This window comes from Pelophylax lessonae (assembly GCF_965119305.1).
Source record: "Pelophylax lessonae genome assembly, chromosome: 12".
Lineage (NCBI taxonomy): Eukaryota > Metazoa > Chordata > Amphibia > Anura > Ranidae > Pelophylax > Pelophylax lessonae.
Window position 1 is genome coordinate 136,624,845 of NC_138779.1, and position 25,306 is coordinate 136,650,150.

The 25,306-nt window shown below is 45.9% G+C and overlaps 1 protein-coding gene across 1 annotated transcript in view; it reads left to right on the forward strand.

The window, feature by feature from the left end:
- The window catches only part of PPP2R1B (protein phosphatase 2 scaffold subunit Abeta), a 94,620-nt gene that overhangs the window by 12,318 nt on the left and 56,996 nt on the right, over positions 1 to 25,306 (forward strand). Inside the window, exons 2-3 of the mRNA XM_082274212.1 lie at positions 19,588 to 19,678; positions 25,010 to 25,110. Coding sequence (XP_082130338.1) covers positions 19,588 to 19,678; positions 25,010 to 25,110 — 192 coding nt within the window. The remainder of the gene's footprint in view (positions 1 to 19,587; positions 19,679 to 25,009; positions 25,111 to 25,306) is intronic.

The following is a 25,306-nucleotide window of genomic DNA, read 5'->3' on the forward strand; positions in this document are numbered from 1 at the left end:
GGCAGGAACCTCCTTTTGAATATCTTCTGTAAGCCATTGTTTTGCCTTGGCCAATACATCATCAGAAGAGAGAGGACGGTTCTTGTATTTAGGATCCAAAAGACATGCAAGCACAACATTTTTATTCTCTTCATGCTTCTCAAAAGGTTTGGCGAGGCTGTCCCTCATGGCCTGCCTATATCTTTTAATGCCACGTGTGTTGGGTCCTTCATTCTCTTGAAGAAGCATCTTCAGCACTCTCGCACATGGGATGACCGATGACACAGATGAGTCGTAATAACTCACCTCTAGTGTCACTTCTTCCTCTATGGGGAGGAGGGGCTCAATGACACTGGCTACAGTGTCCCACTGATCAGCATTAGGACAAGAATATCCTCCATATTCACCTAAATATATATTAAGAGCTTGCTTGTGCTCCAGCAATCTTTGCAGCATGTGAAGTGTTAAGTTCCATTGTGTTGAAACAGCTTTAATCAAGTGGTTTTTGGTAGGCCAAGGTCTTCTGAATGCACCTCAGTCGCTGCTTGGAAAGGATTGAATGGTGGATATAGCCTGCGCACCTCTTAAGCATGCTAATTTATGTTGGGTTTGACAGACCATAATTTACCACAAGTTGGAGGGTGTGTGCCATGCAACAGAGGTCTGACACTTCAAGTCTCATTCCAGGGTTACAGAGAGGGGAACAGTTCCTCTCCCTCTGTACAGGGCAGCCACGTGATGGGGCCAGGGAGGTGGCTGGGACCCCCTTGCGCCACCTGCAGAAGTGATTGAGTGGCTAATTAGATCACTTTTGCCTTGTACAGAATCGCTGGCTGAACCAAATGATACCGGAATGCCTGTCTGTGCAGGCATCATCCCGTTATAACCACTGAAATCGGTTAACAGTGGTTAAAATTTGTCTCTTGGGCCTTGGTTACCAAAAAGGACCATGAGTAAAAATGAATGACTTCTCTGTCCTCTGCTGTAATTTGAACATTTAAGATCGAATGCCCATTTAGTTATTCCGGAAGGTCAGGATGGTGTTTCACCTGAAGTACCTTTTATATATACCCTTTGAGAGAACATGGTTCGTGTACGAGCTTGCAAGAGAAGGGTCTGAAATGAAAAAGACAACAATTGGCGATATTCCCACCAATGCTTAAGTGAGGGCTGCTGTATAGAAATCGGATTCAATATGGATGGCAGAGTATCCTGACTGAGGATTTGGCTCAATCTTCGATGCAACTCTTTATTCCAAGCTTAAAAAACGTGTCCAGGCCACCGCAGGTGGGAATTGTGGATTGCCAAACAGAGGAGTCATTGGGTCTACTTGTGAAGAGAGCCCCATATGAGATAACAATTTATCCCAAATCTTTAAGAAAGACGTAAGAAAGGGTAGAGAAGAGGATGGACCACGGAACAATGGATCCATATAAGGGAGCGCCTTAAGGTCATAGGGGGTAATCGACTGCTATATAAAGACTCACTGCTTAGAATGAGAGTGGTGGAACCAGTTAAAACAGCCGCAGCATATTGTTATAAATCTGGTGCCCCTGCACCTCCTTTCTCTTTTGGTAGGGATAAAATTCGTCTATGTAGTCTAGGTTTGCTACGTGTAAAGGCAAATTGTATGAAAGTAAAAAAAAAAAAAAATTGGGGAACCACAATTGGTATAGTTTGAAAAAGATAGAGAAAACGGGGTATTGTGTCCCTTTTCCCATCCTCCTGAACCACGAACATAAAACCTGATCATACTTTTAAACCAATTGCCGGCTGCCAGCAGTACATGTACTCGGGCAGGTCGGCTCTGTCCCTATAAACGACATAACTGCAAGCCCATCTCTGACACAGAAAGCAGCCCCTAGGGACACATTTAACATGTGACCCCTACTGAAGAATTCAATGTCTGACGCAATGCGTATAGGGGGTGAAGCCTATTTTCCAACGTCTCTTTGCGTCCTTCCGCCTTTTGATTTCCTGTATTTCCAGCCTGCACAGCTTGATGTGCCTTGTATGTGAGTGTTTTTTCATCATTTCATGTAAATAAACTTTTAAAATGGAGAGCACTAGATTTTGTCCTCTATATTCCCCATATTTGTGCTGAGAGAGCTCAGGGGAGCACGGAAGGAATGTGAGGATTGGTGTTGCCTTGATCTGCATAAACCTACTGATACCAGGATTGCCTCTTATTCCCAGAGGGGAACTGCTGATTCTGACTCGCTGGTAAAACCGGTCAGAGCAGGAGGTGAGCACCAGCAACTTGAGTGTGAAGGAGAACACTCACACTTTTCTAGATTTTGCAAATTTTTGCCACTTTGCACATTTTATTTGGACAGTTGCAATTGACTATTAGTCTGGTTATATATTTTTTAAACACAAATGTATCACTTTTATGCGCGGCTTAGTATATTCATATTATGATTTTATATTTATGGATTTTTATCATTAATTTAAAATGGCAAAGCACTGTTATTGAGGATTTGACATTAACCCCTTGATTGCCCCTAATGTTAACCCCCTATCCTGCCAGTGTCAGTACAGTAACAGTGCATATTTTTAGCACTGATTACTGCAGTAATGTCAGAGGTCCCCTAAAAAGTGTAAAAAAATGTTAGGTGTCCGATCTGTCTGCCGTAATGTCACAGTCCGGTTAAATATTTCTGATCGCCGCCATTACTAAAAAAAAAATAGATTAAAAACAACATAAATCTTTCCCCTAGTTTGTAGACGCGATAACTTTTGCGCAAACCAATCAATATACACTTATTGGGATTTTTTTTTTTCTTTCCAAAAATATGTGGCGGAATACATATTGTAAAATAAATAGAAGCAGTGCCAGTAATGAGTACACATATAAAAATACATGCAGATAGATGCAGCCAGGAAAATCAAAATAGGCGGTATGTTAGGAGGACCCCTCTTATCTTCTGATCAGAAAGGGGGAGAATGCAGAAGGAACCAAGCCTGAACCTCTCTTGTTCTCCAGTAGCAGTGCGCCACCTTTCCTTTCCAATCTGCAGCTGCTGTAATTTTCTGAAAATGCAATGCAATATGGCTAGTTACCTGGAGTTATTCTGTTCACAGAATGTGTACTGACCACACCCCAGAAACAAAATTTCCTGCTTTTATGATTGGCTCACCAATTTTCCCAGAAGTCTACACTTAAATGCAAGTCAGATTTCAGGCATCCTCTCTGATACCAATAGCGTGGCGTTTGGGAGTCACTCCCAAAGAGAGGGGTCCTTCTAACATACCGCCTATTTTGATTTTCCTGGCTTTGTCTTACCGCTCTGTAGCAGGAGGGTAAGCGGTTTGGCTGTCGCTATTGGGTGATTCCATCTGTTCCCCACTTTGTACACCGATGTTTGGACGATTTGGATCTGCTTTTCCTCTCCTCCTCTTCAAGTACTTGGGGACTTTACTGTTTTATGATTTAAAGCGGTAGTAAACTCATCCAGGAAAAAAAAAAAAAACCTGCAAGACAAAGGCATGACCTAATATGCATCGCATACTAGCTCATTATGAAACCCCTTCGAACGAAGCCCCAACACGAACCCCCGGACACCGCTGTGGGCGCTGACATGATCCCACCGCTGTGGGCACTGTGATTGGCCGGAGCCGCAATGACGTCACTCCCGCGCATGCGCGGGAGTGATTTTCCGCCAATTCCCGGCAAGGAACTCTGAAGGTCCCCCTGGACCTTCAGCGCGCATGCGGCGCACTCGTCAGCGGCTTCATGCAGTGGTAATATCTCCTAAACCGTGTAGGTTTAGGAGATATTAATTGTACTTACAGGTAAGCCTTATTATAGGCTTACCTGTAGGTAAAAGTGAAAAAAAGCGGGATTCTACTGTTTTAAGGATTATCTATCTGCATGTATTTTTATATCTGTAATCATTACTGGCGCTGCTTCTATTTATTTTATTGTCTATATAATTATAATCTGCCTTTTTAGCTGGCTGCCTACATTTCTACAATTTTTTACTGGTTTCTTTTAGGTTCTGAGCGTAGATATCTCTCTCCCCTTTTTCGGAATACATATTGGCCTAAAATGATAAAAATTGATTTCTCTTACGTCCTCCGACAGTCGCCGCCTCTTCATATTCGTCACATATGGGGTATTAGACTTTGCTCCGAAGGAGTAGCTAGGCAACAGAATATGTTAACAATAAAGCTTTAACATATCCCACCCTCAAGGGGTGGTCCCCTCAGTCAATACCCTCCTACTTCCTGCAACCATATCTCAGTTTTAATGTCTAGCTTGTCAGGAGTGGCTGGCTCTCTCTGTGCTGGGACTTTCTGTCCCAGACTCTTTCTTCTTTTTAATATTTTGTTTGAGTTTTTCTCTCTACCTTTATTTAGCTGTTATTTTGTCAGCGTTAGTTAGTTCTTCGGACGAAGAGGATCACGCGGACTGGGTCTCGGGCTGATCCCCCTGGTCGCAGGTCGTGGGTCAGTGGCTTCCCAGTCTGCCATCGAGCGTTCAGCCAGGTAACGCTCCTGGCATAGTGAACGACCCATCCCTGTTCGGTGCAGGGATGATTGGTGAGGTGGCTACCTCACTGGACGCTGTGCGGTTTCTTAACCCCCATTTTGTGCGTCTTGAATTGCGACTCTCCCTGCCTCATGTGCAGCGGCTTGTTCGCCTGTGCGGGTCCCCCACGCCATGTGAGGTAAGTGTATTTATGTGGGGACCTGTCTGTCTGGGGGGGTGTCAGTCTGGGACTGTGTAACCTGCCTCTATTCACACTGCTTGTCTCCCTATCTCTCGGCTGCATGCTGTGGGCTGCAAGGGGGGGGGGGGAGCTGTATGACACTGTGTGTGTCAGACTGGTCAGTGTGAGAAGCTGTGTGCTGTGGGGCATGTTTTTTTTGGCATGTTTGGGCATATACAGCGATCGCTGCGGCGATCTGACATGTATTCTGATATTGGAATGTAATGTGTGTTTTAATGCACTGTGGAGCGGCGGTTTCGGCGCCAAACGACGCCATTTTTGCCTAAACCCGCTCCGGCCGCATGGTTTACATGCATGGCGGCCATTTTCTTGTAGCCTCCATAGGCTTACATAGAGCGCCCTGGCAGCATCACTTCCTCTTTCCAGGAACACCGATCGAGGCAGCAGCAGCGGCGAGGGTCTCAGGTTTTATCCTTCTGTTCTTGCTATCCATTGCCTGTGTTCAGTTTGCATATTCCCTGTGGGGGGCTCATTGTGCTTGAGTGTGGTGCGGTGGGCTGCGCTTGCCGCGCTTGCTTAAAAGGGGCAGTTAACCCTTGGTTGTCTGGCATTACAGGGGCAATGGATTCTCAGGAGGGCAAATTTCCTACAGTATTGGTGGAAAGCCAGGGGACCGCTGTTTCCCCCCCAGGGGGGGATTTAGCCACTATTGTGGCTGGCCTTGCTGCTCAGGTGCAAATGCTGGTGGCTGCTCAATCTACTAAAAGGCCCAGAGTTGCTCTTTCCTCTGATTCTGAGGGTGAAGGTGATGGGGCTGTTCTGGCAGGGGCCTCCTTATCGGGGTCCCGCTCCTCTCTTGATCTAGTGGGGTCTGAGGTGGAGGCTGAAGTTGAGGGGGTTGATAATTCTCCCCCTGGCTCGCCTGAAGAGCTTGCAATCATGGATGAGTTGATTGCTTCCATTAAGCAAACGCTGCGTTTGCAGGACGAAGTGTGTCCCCCCGCTGCCTTGGCGGCTTATGGGACGCAGAGGAAACGCAGGACGCCGCAGGTTTTTCCCTGCAATGCTGATTTTCAGCGCGCTGTTAAGGATCAATGGCGCGATCTGCGCAAACCTTTTGCGGTACCAAGTAAATTCAAGCTGCGTTATCCTTTTTCGCCTGCCACTGATGAAAGGTGGTGTGTGCCTCCTCCAGTGGATCATGCAATTGCGGTTTTGAACAAAGCCACTGCGATTCCTGCAGAGGGTTCCCCTGTTTTCCGTGATGCCACGGATAGGAGACTGGAGTCTCTTGCCCGTCATACTTATTCTGTTACGGGTTCTATGCTTAAGGCTCTGTTTGCTTCTCTCATGGCGGCCCAGGCGATCGCAAGTTGGACGCAGATGCTTAGGCGCGTCCTAGTGGCCGACTCGGCCTCGCCGGCGACCCTGGATATGGTGGATCAGATCCACCAGGGTGTCATGTATCTGTGTGATGCGGACCTGGACCTGATTCCGTTGGCTGCACGTGTGCACAGCGTGGCGGTGTTGCCGCCTGGTTTGGTTAAAATGTTGGTCGGTGGACCAATCTTCACGTAAGACCTTAGCCAATCTGCCTTATGATGGGTCTCGCCTTTTTGGGGAGTCCCTGGATGTGTTGATTAAGGGGATCACCGGGGGTAAGAGCACTCTCTTGCCCCATTTCCCCAAGGCTAAGGGGGCTTCTGGGAAGAAGCATGCTAATTTTCGGCCCCCTCAGGGGTCCTTTCCTGCCTTTCGGCCGCACTACAAGGGCAAACCGTTCAAAGGTCAAGGCTCTCAGAAGAAGCCCTGGTCTGGTAAACAGAAGTCCGGCCAATCCGGACCTGCAGCCCATAACAGTTCGGCCTGAAGGGGCGCCCTCACCCAGTTTTGGGGTGGGGGGACGCTTGCTCGGTTTTCTTCAGCCCTGGTTGGCCCGTGTGCGGGACAGATGGGTTCTGGAAATCGTTCGATCTGGTTACAAGATCGAGTTTCTCTCTCGGCCGGAGAGCAGATTTTTTCCCTCAAATCTTCAACTGTCTTCAGAGCGCTTGCGGGACCTGCACCTGGCGGTGCGGGACCTGAGGGCTCAGGGAGTGGTGGTTCCGGTGCCTCATCGGGACAGGTTTCGGGGGTTTTATTCCAATCTGTTCACCGTGCCCAGAAAGGAGGGCAAGGTTCGTCCGATTCTGGACTTGAAGGCTCTGAACCGCTCTGTGCGGGTTCGCAAGTTCCGCATGGAATCCCTGCGGTCGGTGGTGGCTGCCCTGGTTCCGGGGGAATTCATGGCCTCCATCGATTTGAAGGATGCGTACCTTCACATCCCCATATTCGAGGGTCATCAGAGGTACCTTCGATTTGCCATTGCGGAGGATCACTACCAGTTCGTGGCGTTGCCCTTTGGTCTCGCCTCGGCTCCGCGGGTCTTCACCAAGGTGCTTGCACCGGTTCTGGCATTATTGAGGGCCCAGGGCGTTTCTGTCCTGGGGTATCTGGACGACATTCTGGTTCGGTCTGCGACCAGCCAGGGTCTGGAGGAGGACCTGTCTGTCACGATGCAAACTCTGCAGGAGTTTGGTTGGACGATAAATTTTCCAAAGTCGACACTGAGTCCGTCGGTTCGTCTCCCCTATCTGGGAATGATACTGGACTCGGTGCAGGCGAAGGTCTTCCTGCCGGAAGACAAACTCAGGACTCTCCGGGAGGAAGTCAGGTCCCTCAGGGACGTTCCGAACTCGTCTCTGCGGACGTGTATGAGATGTCTGGGATTGATGGTCTCGGCCTTCGAGGCGATTCCTTTCGCACAGTTTCACACGCGGGGTCTCCAAGCGGAGATCCTGTCCAGGTGGGACGGGCGACCTCAATCTCTGGATCTTCAAATCTCGTTGAGTCTTCGCACCAGGGAAAACCTTCTGTGGTGGCTCCAGTCCCCGTTGGTGTCCGGGGGCAAGTCGTTTCGTCCGATCTCGTGGACGGTAATCACCACGGATGCCAGCCTGTCGGGCTGGGGTGGAGTTCTGGGCGTTCTGTCCGCTCAGGGGACTTGGTCGGAGGGGGAGTCTTCCCTTCCGATCAACATTCTGGAATTGCGTGCGATAAGTCTCTGTCTTCATCGCTGGACGGACCGGCTGCAGGGTTGCCCGGTTCGGGTGCAGACGGACAATGCCACGGCGGTGGCCTACATCAACCACCAAGGGGGCACCAGGAGTGCCCGAGCGGCTCGAGAAGTGGCCGACATTCTGTCTTGGGCCGAGACTCATGTCCCGGCGATAACGGCGGTTCACATTCCGGGAGTGGAGAACTGGCAGGCGGACTATCTGAGTCGCCAGACCCTGGATCAGGGGGAATGGTCTCTCCATCCGGCTGTCTTCCAGACGTTGTGCGCGAAGTGGGGTCTTCCAGATGTGGACCTGTTCGCGTCTCGCCTCAACAACAAGGTTAGAAGGTTCGTGGCAAGGACGCGCGACCCTCGGGCAGACGCGTCGGACGCGTTAGTGGCCCCGTGGCATCAGTACAGGCTGATGTACGCGTTTCCACCGATTCAGTTGCTGTCCAGGTTCCTTCGCAGGTTACACTCGGAACGCAACACGGTGATTCTTGTGGCACCGGACTGGCCTCGCCGGTCCTGGTACGCAGACCTCGTGAATCTGGCGGTCGACGCCCCGTGGCGTCTGCCTCTTCGAGACGATCTACTGTCTCAAGGACCGATATACCATCCTGCTTTACAGTCGCTGGCTTTGACGGCCTGGCTGTTGAGACCGAGGTCCTGAAGGAGAGGGGTCTCTCTCCGGAGGTCGTTCATACTTTAATCAACGCGAGGAAGTCTTCCTCGGGAAAGGTTTATTACCGTACTTGGAAGGCCTATTTTGCCTGGTGTGAGTCCAGGGGGTTTTCACCCCGCACGTACTCGGTGTCCCGTGTGCTGTCTTTCCTTCAAACGGGTGTTGATCAGCGTTTGGCGCTGGCTACGATAAAGGGTCAGGTGTCTGCTCTGGCCGTTCTGTTTCAACGTCCCGTGGCTTCCAACCCATTGGTTGGCACCTTTGTTCAGGGTGTGTGGCATCTGGTTCCCCCGAGGCGGGATCCTCTGCCCCCTTGGGACTTGAATCTCGTTCTATCTGTGTTACAACGTGCTCCTTTTGAACAGATCAGGGAGGTCTCGTTGTCTATGTTGTCCAAAAAGGTCGCCTTTTTGGTGGCGATCACTTCGGCTCGCAGAGTGTCGGAGCTGGCGGCTTTGTCCTGCAAGTCTCCGTACCTGGTTATTCATTTGGATAAGGTGGTCTTGCGACCTAATCCTTCTTTTCTTCCGAAACGAGTTTCGGACTTCCATCTTAATGGGGATATTGTCTTGCCTTCGTTGTGCACGAAGCCTAAACATCCAAAGGAGGTGAGATTGCACTCTCTGGATGTTGTTCGGGCGATAAGGGTTTACCTTAAATCGACTGAGTCTTTTCGAAAGACGGACTCCTTGTTTGTTCTTCCAGAGGGTCCTCGGAAGGGCATGGCGGCTTCGGCCTCTACCATCGCCAAATGGATCAGGCAGACCATTGAACAGGCCTATGCTTTGCAGGGGAAGGTTCCCCCTGTGCCTGTGAAGGCGCACTCTACTAGATCTCTGAGTACGTCTTGGGCCTGTCGTCATGGGGCTTCTGTAGCCCAGGTGTGTAAGGCGGCGACTTGGTCGACCGTGCACACTTTCACAAAATTCTACAAAGTAGATGTTCAGGCATCGGCGGATGCTTCCTTTGGCCGCAAGGTTCTTAGTGCGGCTGTTCCCTAGGGTCCCTTGTTGGGGACTCCTGGCTGTTGGGATAAGTTTTGTATCCCCTGGGTTTTTTGTCTTTTCCTGGGTTGTTGCTCCTGTTGAGCACTTGTTTTTTGCTGTTGCCCAGCTGGTTTCCTTCCTTTGGTAAGGTTCCTTCTTTGATGCGGAGACTGCGTTGCCTTTCGGCGCGGATGCGTTTCCCACCCCTCATGTTTGCACTGCTTTGGGACGTCCCCATATGTGACGAATATGAAGAGGCGGCGACTGTCGGAGGACGTAAGAGAAAACAGAATTTTTGTAAAATCTTACCTGTAAAATTCCTTTCTCTGAGTCCTCCGACAGTCGCCGCCCCCGCCCCTCTTTTGGGGTTTGATTGTATACTCTACTGCTATTCCACTAAAACTGAGATATGGTTGCAGGAAGTAGGAGGGTATTGACTGAGGGGACCACCCCTTGAGGGTGGGATATGTTAAAGCTTTATTGTTAACATATTCTGTTGCCTAGCTACTCCTTCGGAGCAAAGTCTAATACCCCATATGTGACGAATATGAAGAGGCGGCGACTGTCGGAGGACTCAGAGAAAGGAATTTTACAGGTAAGATTTTACAAAAATTCCGTTTTTTACTATTTATTTATTTTTTTTATTGGGAATATTTTTGTAGCAGAAAGTAAAAATTTTTTTTTTTTCAAAACCGTCGCTAATTTTTTTGCTTATAGCGCAAAAAATAAAAATCGCAGTGGTGATCAAATACCACCAAAAGAAAGCCCTATTTGTGGGGAAAAAAGGATATAAATTTTATTTGGGTACATCATCGCATGACCGTGTAATTGTCAAAGTAGCGCAGTGCTGTATCTCAAAAAAATGGCCTGGTCATTAAGGGGTTAAAACATTCTGGTCCAGAAGTGGTTAAGGTCTTGCAATGTACGTTGCATGAGGGGAAAGATAGTTCTGCACATATAGATGGGCAAGATCAGAAGTGATTCTAATACCCAAATATTTGAGTGCAGAAGAGCAGAGTTTAAATGGACAGTTACTTCTAAAGGCCTGGACAGGATGTGGTAAAAGGGACACGTTAAGAATTTCTGATTACAATTAACCTTAAAATTAGTCAAGGCACCAAAACACTGAAATTCATGTAGGAAAGAGGGCATGGAAATGTGGATTGGTAACATAAGTAGCGCGTTATCGGCAAATAGGGCAATAGGGAGGATAGTGGACATCCCTAACGGGTACCATTTTGGATTGACCAAACTAGACCAAATGCCTTCTCTGTGTCAACAGAAGGCATGCTGGTATTTTTGCTGTTTGGCTTGTCCCATAAGCAACAAAGATATTAGCATATTGTTGCATGCTTCTCTCCCTTGAACAAAACAGACCTGGTCTGTATGTACCAAAGTCGGAAGGAGGAATTGAAGATGCGCCGCAATCCATTTAGCATACATTTTTACATCTAACCCAGTTAAAGAGAACACTGCTTTGGTGTAGAACTGGACACTACTGTAGGGGGTGATTAGAGGATACTACTGTGACACCACTGGCTTTGCTTTACTAAAACTGGAGAGTGCAAAATCTGGTGCAGCTGTGCATGGTAGCCAATTAGCGTTAAGCTTTGACAAAAAAAAAGAACAGAAGCGGTTTGGTTTCTATGCAGAGCTGCCGCAGATTTTGCACTCGCTCTTCAGGCTGGGTTCACATTAGTGCCAATTGGATGTGGGGTGTTCGGTTAGAGATCGACGATGTGTATTTTCATGTTTTCTTGTTGCAGACAGAGAAGACCTATAACTTGTAAGGAAGCCAGCTACTCCTACTTAAGGAATGAGTGTGATCTTATTCTGCTTCCAGAAGATGACTTGCTGGTATTAGTAGATGTTCTCGGCACTGCTTTGGAGTTGATGACTGTTATACATAGCAGCTTCTTTGGTACATGTACCCCAGCTGGTACATTTTCCCATTTGAGAGCTTGCCGCTGCTGACAAATAGAAAATGATGATTTGTTTTAGAATGCTAGCATGGCATAGAAGTTGCACATAAAACAGATCTGGGGAAGTAAATTAAAGGAGATGTACAGCCAAAGCTTGTTTGGCTGTACATTTCCTATGGATCACAGGAGTGCAGTACGTTCAAAGATATTAAAAAACCTGCTGCCCTTTTAATTGTTAAATAACAATAAATAGATAAATGAGTAAATGAGTGGTAAAAAGGCGCTGGTATTCTTAAGTGTGACAATCTTAGATTTGTTAATAAAATTATTTGAAAAATGTGGTCTTATTTAAAAACCTACTAAAAATTCACATAACTTAATATAAATACCAGTGATACATACATATACAGTATATATAAAAATCGATATTTAAAGTGCAGGTGATATACAACTGATTATGCAAAATAAATAAGGTGCTTAGGTATGCAACCACGAATATATTAAATACCATATATAAATGTACAATATATGTTATTTAAAAAAATAGTGACTTCTATTTAAGTGCTTGAGTGTTATTTAAAGTGCTTATAAATAATTTATAGTCCAAGGCAATTCATGCAAGGGAAACTGGATATATTATTGCTTGGATCTTGGGTGCTCCGGTGATGGGGTGTGTCACTCTTTACTTCTTACCAAATTGAAGCAGGTCGCAAAGACCCCCAACGCCTGCGATCCCTTTATATAGGTGGATCAAACCTTACGAACTCCTCTTTTATAAACAGAATATACTGCTCCTTTCTCCTACTTTTCTATTGTTTAGTACTCATACGGGTGAAGGTAGAGCCCACATATAGGAAGACACATAAACAGCCAAAATAATGTAATACTGTTGGTTTAATTCAGGTACATAATAATTACAACGATTGGCTCCTTACTTTTAGTTGTGCCCTCCTGGCACTGGGCAATTCACATTGGTTGCTATGGGTAACAGGAAAAAACTCTGCGAGGATCTGCAGTACCCTCTTTAGTTCCTTTCCCCCTTTCTAGCGTGCGGCGGTCGGCGTGCGTCCCAGCCTGCGCTCCAATGCTGTTACTCGTTACTTCCGGGTTTAGCAGAGACCACAATGCATTTCTCTATGCTTGCGTCTTCAGGCGGTCAGGCCGTTCTACCTTCACCCGTATGAGTACTAAACAATGGAAAAGTAGGAGAAAGGAGCAGTATATTCTGTTTATAAAAGAGGAGTTCGTAAGGTTTGATCCACCTATATAAAGGGATCGCAGGCGTTGGGGGTCTTTGCGACCTGCTTCAATTTGGTAAGAAGTAAAGAGTGACACACCCCATCACCGGAGCACCCAAGATCCAAGCAATAATATATCCAGTTTCCCTTGCATGAATTGGCTTGGACTATAAATTATTTATAAGCACTTTAAATAACACTCAAGCACTTAAATAGAAGTCACTATTTTTTTAAATAACTTATATATTGTACATTTATATATGGTATTTAATATATCCGTGGTTGCACACCTAAGCACCTTATTTATTTTGCACAATCTGCTGTATATCACTTGCACTTTAAATATCGATTTTTATATATACTGTATATGTATGTATCACTGGTATTTATATTAAGTTATGTGAATTTTTAGTAGGTTTTTAAATAAGACCACATTTTTCAAATAATTTTATTAACAAATCTAAAATTGTCACACTTAAAATTACCAGCGCCTTTTTACCACTCATTTATCTTTTTATATTAATGCATAGAATGCATTCGGATGATAATTCTTCTACCTTTACAACCACTTTAATTAATCAAGCCAAAGTTAGAAGCTGACTGGTTACCATGCACTGCACAAGATTTTGCACTCCAATTTCAGTAAATCAACCCCTATGAGATCAAAAATGCTGTGTACCTTTCTTTTGTCATGTGTGCTTCTAACCAATAATTCTATTTGCAACACTCCAGAAAGCCTCATACGTCATTTTATGTATCAAAGAGTCAGTTCTAAGAACTGTTCTTTTACAACAGCAGTCTTAAAGTTTAGGTGTGCCTTATTAAAAAAAAAAATAGTTGGAGGTGTTGGAATTTTGAAACAGCAGCACTTTTTTCCCGGTGACATGTTGAAACAAGTGCATGGAGCCCGTGTGTGAGAACTATGCTTGGTATTGGATTTACAATTATGGGTTTTGGGGGGGTAGTATGCAGTTTTACAACTCCACTGCTCTTGTGAAAAGTATACTTATAAGCAGCTATGCTCTGCAATTCTAGGTTATTGAAATTGGAACTTTGTTCAGACGCATAGAAATGAAGGGCACAGCGATCAAAACACAAGCTCTAATTCTTCACCTTTTTAAAATAAATCCTTTTTGAGCTAGAGTTCTACTAAAAAAATAAAAAACAAAAGATCCCTTTTATGCAATAATGTATGTGCATGTTTCCCCATTTTGTTTTTATCTTTGAAAACATTCCGATTACAAACTAGTGAGGCAGAAAACCTGTGTGCTCTCAACACAGCCTCTGCTACATATAAAGTACATGTAAGTTCTACTTGTTTGGACTACAGCACACTTACCCGTTTATGTTAAGGATATGACCAGAGGAAGAGGTGTTCCTTACACCATCCGAGCAGAACTCAAAGAACCAGTCAAGGCACTGGTTGTGATTTCAATGCAGAAGAAGCAGAATTGTTCGCTCACCGCTGGAAGTGGGCTGCTGTTTTTACGGCAAAATCAAAATTTATTTTCTGTACTTGCAATGTTTTCTCTGTAGTTTGGACACAGCGCTCCATTAATCATGACTATAGGGTTATATCACCACCTGCAGGAGTAGGACTAGGCAGAACCAAAAAAAAAAACTTGGCCCATAGGCTGCCCTCAGATGGTATTTAACCCACTTTCTGCTATAGGTATTCAGTATTTTTCAAGCTAATCAGGAGTAAAGACCTAGGCTCCCTGCTGCATGCATCTTTTTCCTTTTTTTTTTTTTTTTATCGTGGGAGATTTCCAATCAACTGCCGGGATGGGTGACAGTCCAGCCAGCCAGCGAGCGCAGACAGACCGCAGTTATGCGCTAGGTCAGCTGCAATATAGCTTTAGGAACAGAGGCTGGCCCGCAAGTTTAATGTCTCGCAGGGTCGCATACGACCGGGCGCTGGTCTGAGTCGCAGCACCTCCTTGGCCGACAGCTTCCCCACTTTGGATGGTGAGTATTTCTGTCTGGAGCATCACGCGCACCATGGATCAGTAAGTACAGTCCCTCACCCTAGGTGCGGTTTGGGGTGGACGCGAGTACCCTCCAGGGGTGGTCTGACCTGCCTGCAGGTTCCCTCCTCCCATCCTCAAGTCCCTAATTTAAGCTGGGCTTCCCCCCTCGTGAATGTTCCTCAGACTTTGAGTCTGGTGGGGGTCCCAGTGCAGAGGACGCAGCGGAGACTCCTGTGACAGTCTGTCATCATTCCTGCAGCGTTTGGTGGCCATGTTTGTGTAGTCCATGACGTCACTGCAGCCATTTTCTCTTGGTCCGGTGTAGGGAACGACTGATATTTGTTTTTCAGGGTCGATACCAATTTTCTGGCTACCCCTTAGGCCGATATTAGGTGCCGATATCCTGCACATTTTAACATTTTTTTTTTTTTTTAACACTTTCCTTTTTTTAAAAAAAAAAAAAAATATTTCTCTTACGTCCTCCGACAGTCACCGTCCACTCACAAGTCTTCACCAATGGGTATTGACCTTTGCTCCGTAGGAGTAGCTAGGCAACAAGAATTGTTAATACAAAGCTTTTAACATAGACACACCCCTAGGGGCTGTCCCCTCAGTCAATACCTCCCTGCACCAGCATTCCCAACTCAGTTTGACTTTGCCTAGCTTAGGAGTAGCTGGCTATCCTGTGCTGGGGCTCAGTCTCAGCCTTCTACCCTTTCTTTGATTTTATTTCAAGTATTTTTCTCTTTTCCTTGCTAGCTGTTATTTTGTCAGCCTTAGTTTAGGGATCTTCTGATGAAGAATCATCATGCGGAGCTGGGTCTCGGACTGGCCGCCCTGCATCTCAGGGCTGATAGCCAGATGGATCCCCAGCCTGCCATCGAGCGTTCAGCTTAGGTTTTACCCTCGCACATTTGAACGACCCATCCCTGTTCGCTGCAGGGATGCTGCCTGTGAGTTGGCTACCTCACTGGACGGCATGACTGCGGTCCACAAGCGTCCTGGCTGCGGCACTCCCTGTCTGCCCTGATAGCGGTTTGTCGCTGGAATCGGCTCCCCACGCCATCTGGTACGGTAAGCACCTTCTGTGTGGGGACCTTTCTGTATGGGTGTCAGTCTGTGGCTGTGTATTACCCTCCATGTCTGTGTAACTGCGGGCTCCCTGTCAGATCCCTGTGTGGCTGCATGCCTGTGGCCTGCGAGGGGGGGGGGCCATCCTGCTCTGCTGTTTAATATGCTCTGGGTGCAGTTTTGTGTGCAGACGTGTGTGTGCAGCGATCGCTGCGGCGATCCGCCATTTTATTTGCCTGTATACTGTAACCGGCCCTGTCTCTATGCAGCGCCGTGTTTTGGCGCCATTCGCCGCCATTTTGGCGGGCGATACTTCTCATGCACATGGCGGCGCCATTTTATTGTAGCCTTTTTCCCTCTGCCGAGCGGCCATTTTGCTGGAGCCTTCCATAGGCTATATCAATCAGTCAGCATTGCATCACTTCCTCTTTCCCCGGGAACAGCGATCGGTGGCAGCAGTCTGGTGTGCTCTCTCCAGGTTTTTACCTTTCTGTCCTGTCATTCCTTGCTCAGTATTTGTCTATCCCTGCGGGGTCAGTGCATACAGCAGTGTGCGGTGGGCTGCGCTCGCCGTGGTTTTAAAGGGCCAGTACCTTTGTTGCTTTTCTGTACTGGGGCATGGATTCTCAGGATAGCAAGTTTCCCCCCGCCCTGGTGGGGGACCAGGGGGCTGCTGCACCCCCCGAGGGGGCCGATCTGACCACTGTAGTGGCTTCCTTGGTGTCTCAGGTGCAGATGCTGCTGGCTGAACGATCCGCAGGGTACGCCAGCAGCGTTCTGTCCGTCCAGGGAACTTGGTCGGAGGAGGAGTCCTCCCTCCCGATCACCATTCTGGAATTGAGAGCGATAAAGCTTTGCCTTCTGAGATGGACAGACCGGCTTCGGGGCCGTCCGGTTCGGGTTCAGACGGACAATGCCACCGCGGTGGCTTACATCAACCACCAAGGGGGCACCAGGCGTGCCCGAGCGGCTCAGGAAGTAGCCGACATTCTGTCTTGGGCCGAGACACACGTCCCGGCGATAACTGCAGTTCACTTTCCGGGGGTGGAGAACTGGCAGGCGGATTATCTGAGTCGCCAGACCCTGGACCAGGGAGAATGGTCCCTTCACCCGGATGTCTTCCAGATGTTGTGCGCGAAGTGGGGTTCCCCAGATGTGGACCTGTTCGCGTCTTGTCTGAACAACAAGGTGGAAAGGTTCGTGGCAAGGACGCGCGATCCTCGGGCAGACGCCTCAGACGCGTTGGTGGCGCCCTGGCATCAGTATCGTCTGATGTATGCCTTTCCACCGATTCAGCTGCTGTCCAGGCTTCTTCGCAGGTTAGCCTCGGAACCGCACACGGTGATTCTGGTAGCGCCGGACTGGCCTCGCCGGTCCTGGTACGCAGACCTCGTAAATCTGGCGGTCGACGCTCCATGGCGTCTGCCACTTCGAGAAGATCTCCTGTCTCAAGGGCGGATATTCCATCCTGCTTTAGTCGCTGGCTTTGACGGCCTGGCTGTTGAAAGCCAGGTCCTGAAGGATAGGGGTCTCTCCCCTGAGGTCATTCCCACTTTGATCAAGGCTAGAAAAGCCTCTTCGGGTAAAATTTACTACCGTACTTGGAAAGCATACTTTGCCTGGTGTGAGTCCAGGGGGTATTCCCCTCGATCATACTCGGTGTCGAGAGCGTTGGCTTTCCTCCAAACTGGAGTGGACCAGCGTTTGGTGCTGGCCACAATTAAGGGTCAGATTTCTGCGCTGGCCGTTCTTTTTCAACGCCCTGTGGCGTCTAATTCATTGGTTAGCACCTTTGTTCAGGGGGTGCGACACTTGGCCCCTCCTAGGAGGGACCCTTTACCTCCATGGGACTTGAACTTGGTTCTGTCCGTGTTGCAACAGGCTCCCTTTGAAAAGATCAGGGAGATCTCGTTGTCTCTATTGTCCAAGAAGGTTGTCTTTTTGGTGGCGATCACTCGCAGGGTGTCGGAGCTGGCAGCTTTGTCCTGCAATTCTCCCTACCTGGTGGTCCACAAGGATAAGGTGGTCCTGCGGCCTAACCCATCTTTTCTTCCAAAAAGGATATCGGAATTTCACCTGAATGAAGACATTGTCTTGCCTTCGCTCTGCGCAAAGCCTAAGCATCCGAAGGAGGTTGCCTTGCATTCCTTGGATGTTGTCCGGGTGATCAGAGTTTACCTGTCGTCCACAAAATCTTTTCGCAAGTCGGATTCCCTCTTTGTCCTTCCTGAGGGACCTCGGAAGGGCATGGCGGCGTCGGCTGCGACCATCGCCAAATGGATCAGACAGATCATTGAACAAGCCTATGCCTTGAAGGGGAAGGTTCCTCCCTTCCCTGTGAAGGCGCACTCTACCAGGTCTTTGAGTACGTCTTGGGCTTTCCGGCATCCGGCTTCTGTGGCCCAGGTGTGCAAGGCGGCGACTTGGTCGTCCGTTCACACTTTCTCAAAATTCTATAAGGTGGATGTTCAGGCATCGGCTGATGCCTCCTTTGGCCGTAAAGTTCTCAGTGCGGCAGTTTCCTAGGGACCCTTGTTTTCATGGGTCCTTGGTTGTTGGGGTGTTTTACCCCTGGGTTACTTGTTTTTCCTGGGTTGTTGCTCCTGTTGAGCAAGTTTTTTCCTGTTGCCCAGTTGGTTCTCTTACTGTGGTAAGGTTCCTTTCTCTGATGTGGGTACTGCATTGCCTTTCTACGGTTGCGTCTCCCACCCCTCATGTCTACACTGCTTTGGGACGTCCCATTGGTGAAGACTTGGGAAGGGGCGGCGACTGTCGGAGGACGTAAGAGAAAACGGAATTTTTGTAAAATCTTACCGTAAAATTCCTTTCTCTGAGTCCTCCGACAGTCGCCGCCCCCCGCCCCTCTTTTGGGGTTTTTGTGTACTCTTACTGCTATGCTACCAAACTGAGTTGGGAATGCTGGTGCAGGGGGGTATTGACTGAGGGGACAGCCCCTAGGGGTGTGTCTATGTTAAAAGCTTTGTATTAACAATTCTTGTTGCCTAGCTACTCCTACGGAGAAAAGGTCAATACCCATTGGTGAAGACTTGTGAGTGGGCGGCGACTGTCGGAGGACTCAGAGAAAGGAATTTTACGGTAAGATTTTACAAAAATTCCGTTATTTTTTTCAATCACTTTTATTGCTGTGACAGTAATAGGCTGTGACAGGTATCTGCTGGGGATCTGCTGTCTATAAGACCCCAAACCTCTCCTCTGCACATAAAGGCATTCAAAACGCCAAGTTTGGCTGTTTTTAACACTGTAATCTTTTAAAAAATCTGGTCCTTTTTAAGGCTCCTGTAAATTAGAAGTAATGTCATGGCATCTCTCCCGGGTTACTACATCAGAGACCCAATCCGAGCCGATTCCGGCTTTGTTCGGGTCTTTGCCCAGCCGGCGTACATGCCAGTTGGTCGTTTGGGCCTCCCGGTGGCTACTAAACGGTATACCTGTAGCAGAGAGGGGGTCATATACTAGCTGAGGACGGCCCATGGGCGTAGCTAATTTTTTTTTTTTGTTTTGCCTAGTCCTACTTCTGCAGGAGGGGATATAACCCTATAATCATTATTAATGGAGCGCTGTGTCCGTCAAACTCTGTGAAATAGATTGGTGAGTACAAAAATCCCAATTTTTTTTTTTTTTCTAATTTAAAAAGATAATGCTTTCTGGGGAAATCTGTAGAGGCTGGAATTATGCAAAAGACAAATCAGGAAATGGTTGCTTGTATGTTTTTCCACATATTATACAATCTGATTATTCAATCTTGTTTAGAGATTCTGTGTAGTGCAATATTCTGGAAATAAATTTAGTAAGAACTGGATCAGATTGCAGTGTGTGTGGTTAATAATAGTATGGACAGAAGAGATAATTGATATCCTGACAAATGTACTTTTCTTTATGGCTGTAAACACTTGCTATAATGTTTTACTCTATGATTTGCTCATTTTTATGTTTCTCCCACAGCTGCGTCTTAACAGCATTAAGAAGTTGTCTACTATAGCCCTGGCTTTGGGGGTTGAAAGAACTAGGACAGAACTGCTGCCATTCCTTACTGGTAGGTATTTTTATGTAGCCATGAGTGTTGTCCCTGCTAGATGTCCAACATAGTAAAAGAAAAATGCAGGGACAAAAAAGGGCTGCCTTAATACTACTGTTACATGGTTGAAAGTAAAAAATTGTCAAAAATGTTAATGTATTCTGTGACATTACCACTCCCCTTAACTGAAAGCACCCCTCATTAATGTGGAGGGGTGTCCACATTATTTTTGGTCATATAAGTCAGTGTAATAGTGAGGTATTTGCAACCCTTTGATCATATAATAAATGTTGGGTTATATTGACAATATCCTATATTATATTCTTCCTTTAATATCAAAAGAGACTCCGAAATGTACAGCTTTACATTTTTTATGTATTTTTTAACGTTTAAGTTTAGCAAAACAAAAATTGGTGGTTCAGGGGCATTACTTAACATTACTCCAATGTGTCCCATGTGCTGCTGGCTCTTGGTTTCCTTTAACCCAAGACTCTCTGTAATCTGTCTAGTGTAGAGGTTAAAAGCAGTGGCAGGCACTTATAAAGAGTTCCCAACTATGCATGCCTTTTCACACATCTCCTTCTTTCATAGAAGCCCATACTACAACTTTTTTAAATGAATCACAATCTATTAATGGAGGACAGATGGGTGATTAAAAGGTCTGTCTCCTCTATTCATAGAATGTTTCATCCATAGAAAGCTTTAGTATGGCCTCTGTGAATGGAGGCGCAAGATGGGCATATTTGGGCATTCTTGATAAGTGTTTAACAGCTCCCTGTCCCTGGATGAGACGAAATCGGAGGAGAAAGATTTCAAGAACACCAAGAGCCAGCACCACAAGGGACACATCAGATTAATAGTTAGTCTTGTCATCTTGTACTGACTAATATATATATATATATATATATATATATATATATATATATATATATATATATATATATATATATATATATATATATATATATATATATATATATATATATATATATATATATATATATATATATATATATATATATAAATATAAATTTTTTTTTTTTTTTTTTGTTTTGTTAAATTAGTGCTTTTAAGCTCAACCGTACAAAAATGGTTTTGCAAAAAAAAAAAACCCAGCCAATTTTTTAAAAAGGTTGTAACATGTAGCAGCTTTTTGGTTTACAGGTAATTGAAAACTCACCAGTATATTCAGTCAGTGTTTTAATGGTATCGTCTCTAAATTCTATGAATACACTTTTAATAATATGACTTAATTTGATAGGTTCTACAGATTGTGTCATATTTAGTAGACTGTCTTCCTTAGACAGAAGGTGGAAAGGCCGCACACTGGAACCCAGCCACTATAAAGAGAGGTAAAGATATGGCTTCAGCCTCTAGAGCAGGGATCCTCAAACTACGGCCCTCCAGCTGTTGCAGAACTACACATCCCATGAGGCATTGTAAAACACTGACATTCACAGATATGACTAGGCATGATGTGAATTGTAGTTCCTGAATCACTGGAGGGCCGTAGTTTGAAGACCCCTGCTCTAGAGGAGCATAGGCAGGAGTAGTTCAGGCTGAAACCAAAGCTTTACCGCTCTATATAGTGGCTGGGTTCTGGTGTTTGGCTTCTCCACCTTCTGTCTTCTGAGCTATTTCAGCTAGTCTGGATGTGCTTGTTTGAACTTTGGCACCCGACCTGTACTTTGGACTGCAGGGGCAGTGCTTTGAATGGCGCTCTGTTTTTACGAAGATTTACCCCTCTTTATGACCAGGCCATTTTTTGTTTTTGGCGCTGCGTTACTTTAGCAATTGCGTGGTCATGCAATGCTGTACTCAAACGAACGTTATAACTATTTTCCCACAAATAGAGCTTTCTTTTGGTGGTATTTGATCACCTCCTGCATTTTTTAATTTTTGCGCTGTAAACGAAAAGACTGAAAATTAAAAAAAAAAAAATTTAAAATCAAATTTCTTTATAAATTTAGGCAAATATGTATTCCGCTACTTGTCTTATAGTAAAAAAAATCCCAATAAGCGTTAGATTGGTTCACACGAACGTTATAGCGTCTACAAACTATAGTGTGTGTATTTATACTGCAATATGTTTTTATAGTAGTAATGGCAGCGACCAATGACTTATAGCTGGACTGTGCTTTTTCAGACAGTCTAAAACGAACTGACGCTTTGTGGGAACCAGTGACACTAATACAGTGATCAGTGCTAAAAATATGCACGGTACCTGTACTAATGACACTGGCTGAGAAGGGGTTAAACATCTAGGGCGGTCAAGGGGTTAAATGTGTGCCTAACCAGTGTTTGTGTGTACTAAAAGGAATAGTAGTGTCCCATTGATGGTATCAGTGGGAGTAATAGTGCCCCATTGGTATCAGTGGGAGTAATAGTGCCCCATTGTTGGTATCAGTGGAAGGAATAGTGCCCCATTGTTGGTATCAGTGGAAGGAATAGTGCCCCATTGTTGGTGTCAGTGGAAGGATTAGTGCCCCATTGTTGGTATCAGTGGAAGGAATAGTGCCCCATTGTTGGTATCAGTGGAAGGAATAGTGCCCCATTGTTGGTATCAGTGGAAGGAATAGTGCCCCATTGTTGGTATCAGTGGAAGGAATAGTGCCCCATTGTTGGTGTCAGTGGAAGGATTAGTGCCCCATTGTTGGTGTCAGTGGAAGGATTAGTGCCCCATTGTTGGTGTCAGTGGAAGGATTAGTGCCCCATTGTTGGTGTCAGTGGAAGGATTAGTGCCCCATTGTTGGTGTCAGTGGAAGGATTAGTGCCCCATTGTTGGTATCAGTGGAAGGAATAGTGCCCCATTGTTGGTGTCAGTGGAAGGATTAGTGCCCCATTGTTGGTGTCAGTGGAAGGATTAGTGCCCCATTGTTGGTGTCAGTGGAAGGATTAGTGCCCCATTGTTGGTGTCAGTGGAAGGAATAGTGCCCCATTGTTGGTGTCAGTGGAAGCAATAGTGCCCCATACTTTGACGCAGTAGTGGGCTTGAGCACGATATGGCCATATGGTGGGACCAAACCCCCATTTTTATTTATGGATTGTCTTCAGATTTGGTAGCAATTTCTTTTGCATTTGCGCGCTATTCTTTTTTAAAAATAGTGCCCCATTGTTGGTGTCAGTGGAAGCAATAGTGCCCCATTGTTGGTATCGGTGGGAGGAATAGTGCCTCGTGTTTCTAAGGTATGTGGCGGTTTTTATTCCCTGCAGGGAAACAAAAACCGCCACATGTATCCCCACATGTATCCCCACATGTATCCCCACATGTATACATATGCACAGCTCTGTCCTGTCTTCCTCCTCACTAGAAGTGATGCCGGAAATGACCTTTCAGGTTACAGGTAACGCTATTTCTGGTTGCTCTAGGATATTGCACTTTGCAGACAATCATTGATTACTGAAGCTTTGTTGCTCTTCTCCGACTGTTACTTCTCGAAGTAGACATTTTTACGCCCTTTTTTTTTTTTTTTTTTTTTTTTAAGTTTGTGTAGTTTCCTACATTATTATCTCTATGATGACGTTTGGCAAATATTTGTAAAGAAAGCTTAGTTGTTTGTGGATTAGGTGGTAATCTTGTTTCTATGGAGGCTGCAGAGAAATACTGCTACCCTCTGTGTGGAAACAGGGTTCTCTTTTCAGCAGCTCTACATGCCCCCTGCAGGGTTGGAGCCAGTCGGGAAAGCTTGTTCTTTTCTGTTTGGAGAGCTTTGGGTCTAATTCAGGAGGGGTGTATTGGACCATAGCAAAGAGAACACGGCTTACACACTGATGGTCATAGTCCCTGTCCTGCAGCCTGCTGGTGGGGACGGGCCTTTTTTCTCTGGTTGTGGCTGCTTAACAGTGTAAGACTCTGAACATGACTGTTTTACTGCATTTGGAATGTTTTTACAGCATTTAGGCCCCAAACACAAAAACATAAATAGGCATTAAATATGCATAGAATAAAAAAAAAATTTCTTGTGACTGGGGAGCTGCATGAAAGGTTTACAGCCTGTCATAGAAGTGAATGGCTGTACGACCCTCTGTGTTTACCCACGCATGTGCGTATGGCATATTTTCCTGAAGGTGACACTACAGTGTTCAGGAAAGCTGATGTAATGCAGAAATGTGAATAGAATTGTATCAATTCCATCTTTGACAAGCTGTATAACAGCCCATTCAGACTGGCGCGATCCGACTTTGTGGGGCGCCCTGTGAAGTCTTTGGCGCGACTTGCAAGGACTTCATATAATTGTAGTCAATGCAAGTCTCCTCCAGGTCACCCCAAAGTAGTACAGGACACTTTTTCTAAGTCGGAGCGGCTTGTGTCGCTCCTATTAGAACGGGTCCTGTGCTAATCAATGGCAAGCGACCGAGCGCGATTTGTCAGGCTGACAAGTCGCGCTAGTCTGAATGGACCCTTACCCACCTGCAATTTTTTTTTACACAAGGCATATTTGTCTGTATATGTCTACATTTACCCTTTTTGAGGGCTTATTTAGGCTTTAGAAAGGGGAAAAAACTTTGGCTACTGGTTCTAAACTAGTATTTAATTTTTTTTTTTTTTTTTTTTTTTTCTTGATGACCTGAAAGTTTGAGATTTGAAGTAATGAAGGATGGTGAGAGGGGTAATACATTTTCATGATACTTGATTACCTATTCAGTGTATGCTAATGGCAGTGGTACTTTTAAGAGTCTGCACTAAATTGTTGTGGTTTGGCTTCAAATATTTGCTTTACTAAAAGCTGAATGAATAAGGCCCAGTTCACACCTAAGTGTTTTTCAGCTCATTTTAACGCCAAACAAGCAAAATCCCATTCGTTTCAACAGCCCCTGTTCACATATGAGCGTTTTGTCGCCTAAAGCAAAAACGAAAAACACCTGAAGCTCAAGAAAAGTACACGATCCTCTTTTTTTGGCAGATTCGTTTTTGTTAGATGTCAATGCCTGCCTCCAAACACCTGCAAAATACTCCTGAAAAAAACGCAAAAAAATAAAATTGAAAAGCCTAAGGCTCGGCTCACACTATGGTGACACAACTCCTTACTACTTTGGGGGTGACTTGTGCATTACCATGCACCACGACTTCGGAGCAACTTGCATCGACTTCACATAATGGAAGTCTATGCAAGTCGCTCCGAGGTCGCCCCGAAGTAGTACAGGACCATTTTTCTAAGTCGGAGCAACTTGTGTCGGTCCTATTAGAACGGGTCCTGTAGCAGTCAATGGACCGCGAGGGAGCGTGACTTGTCAGGCTGACAAGTTGCGCTAGTGTTGATAGAGACTTAACGATACGTATATAAATATTTTTGTTTATAAAGAGAAGAATGTGGTACACTTGTTTACATGGTGTGTTGTTAATTCCAGACACTATATACGATGAAGATGAAGTTCTTCTGGCCCTCGCTGAACAGCTGGGAAGCTTTACTTCTTTGGTTGGTGGACCTGAATTTGTCCACTGTCTTCTTGTAAGTATATACGCGCTTTGAAAACCTTTAACAGTAACAAAGTTAACTCTTCAGCTTGATACAGTTGTATTTAAGTTCAATATATGTTCTCCTAAAGGAAAACTGTCACAGTCCTATGAAGCAACTGTTGGTGCCCTGAGTGTACAGTGCTTGGCATGCTAAAAATCATGCTGATGTCCTGTTTCCACTTCCCTTC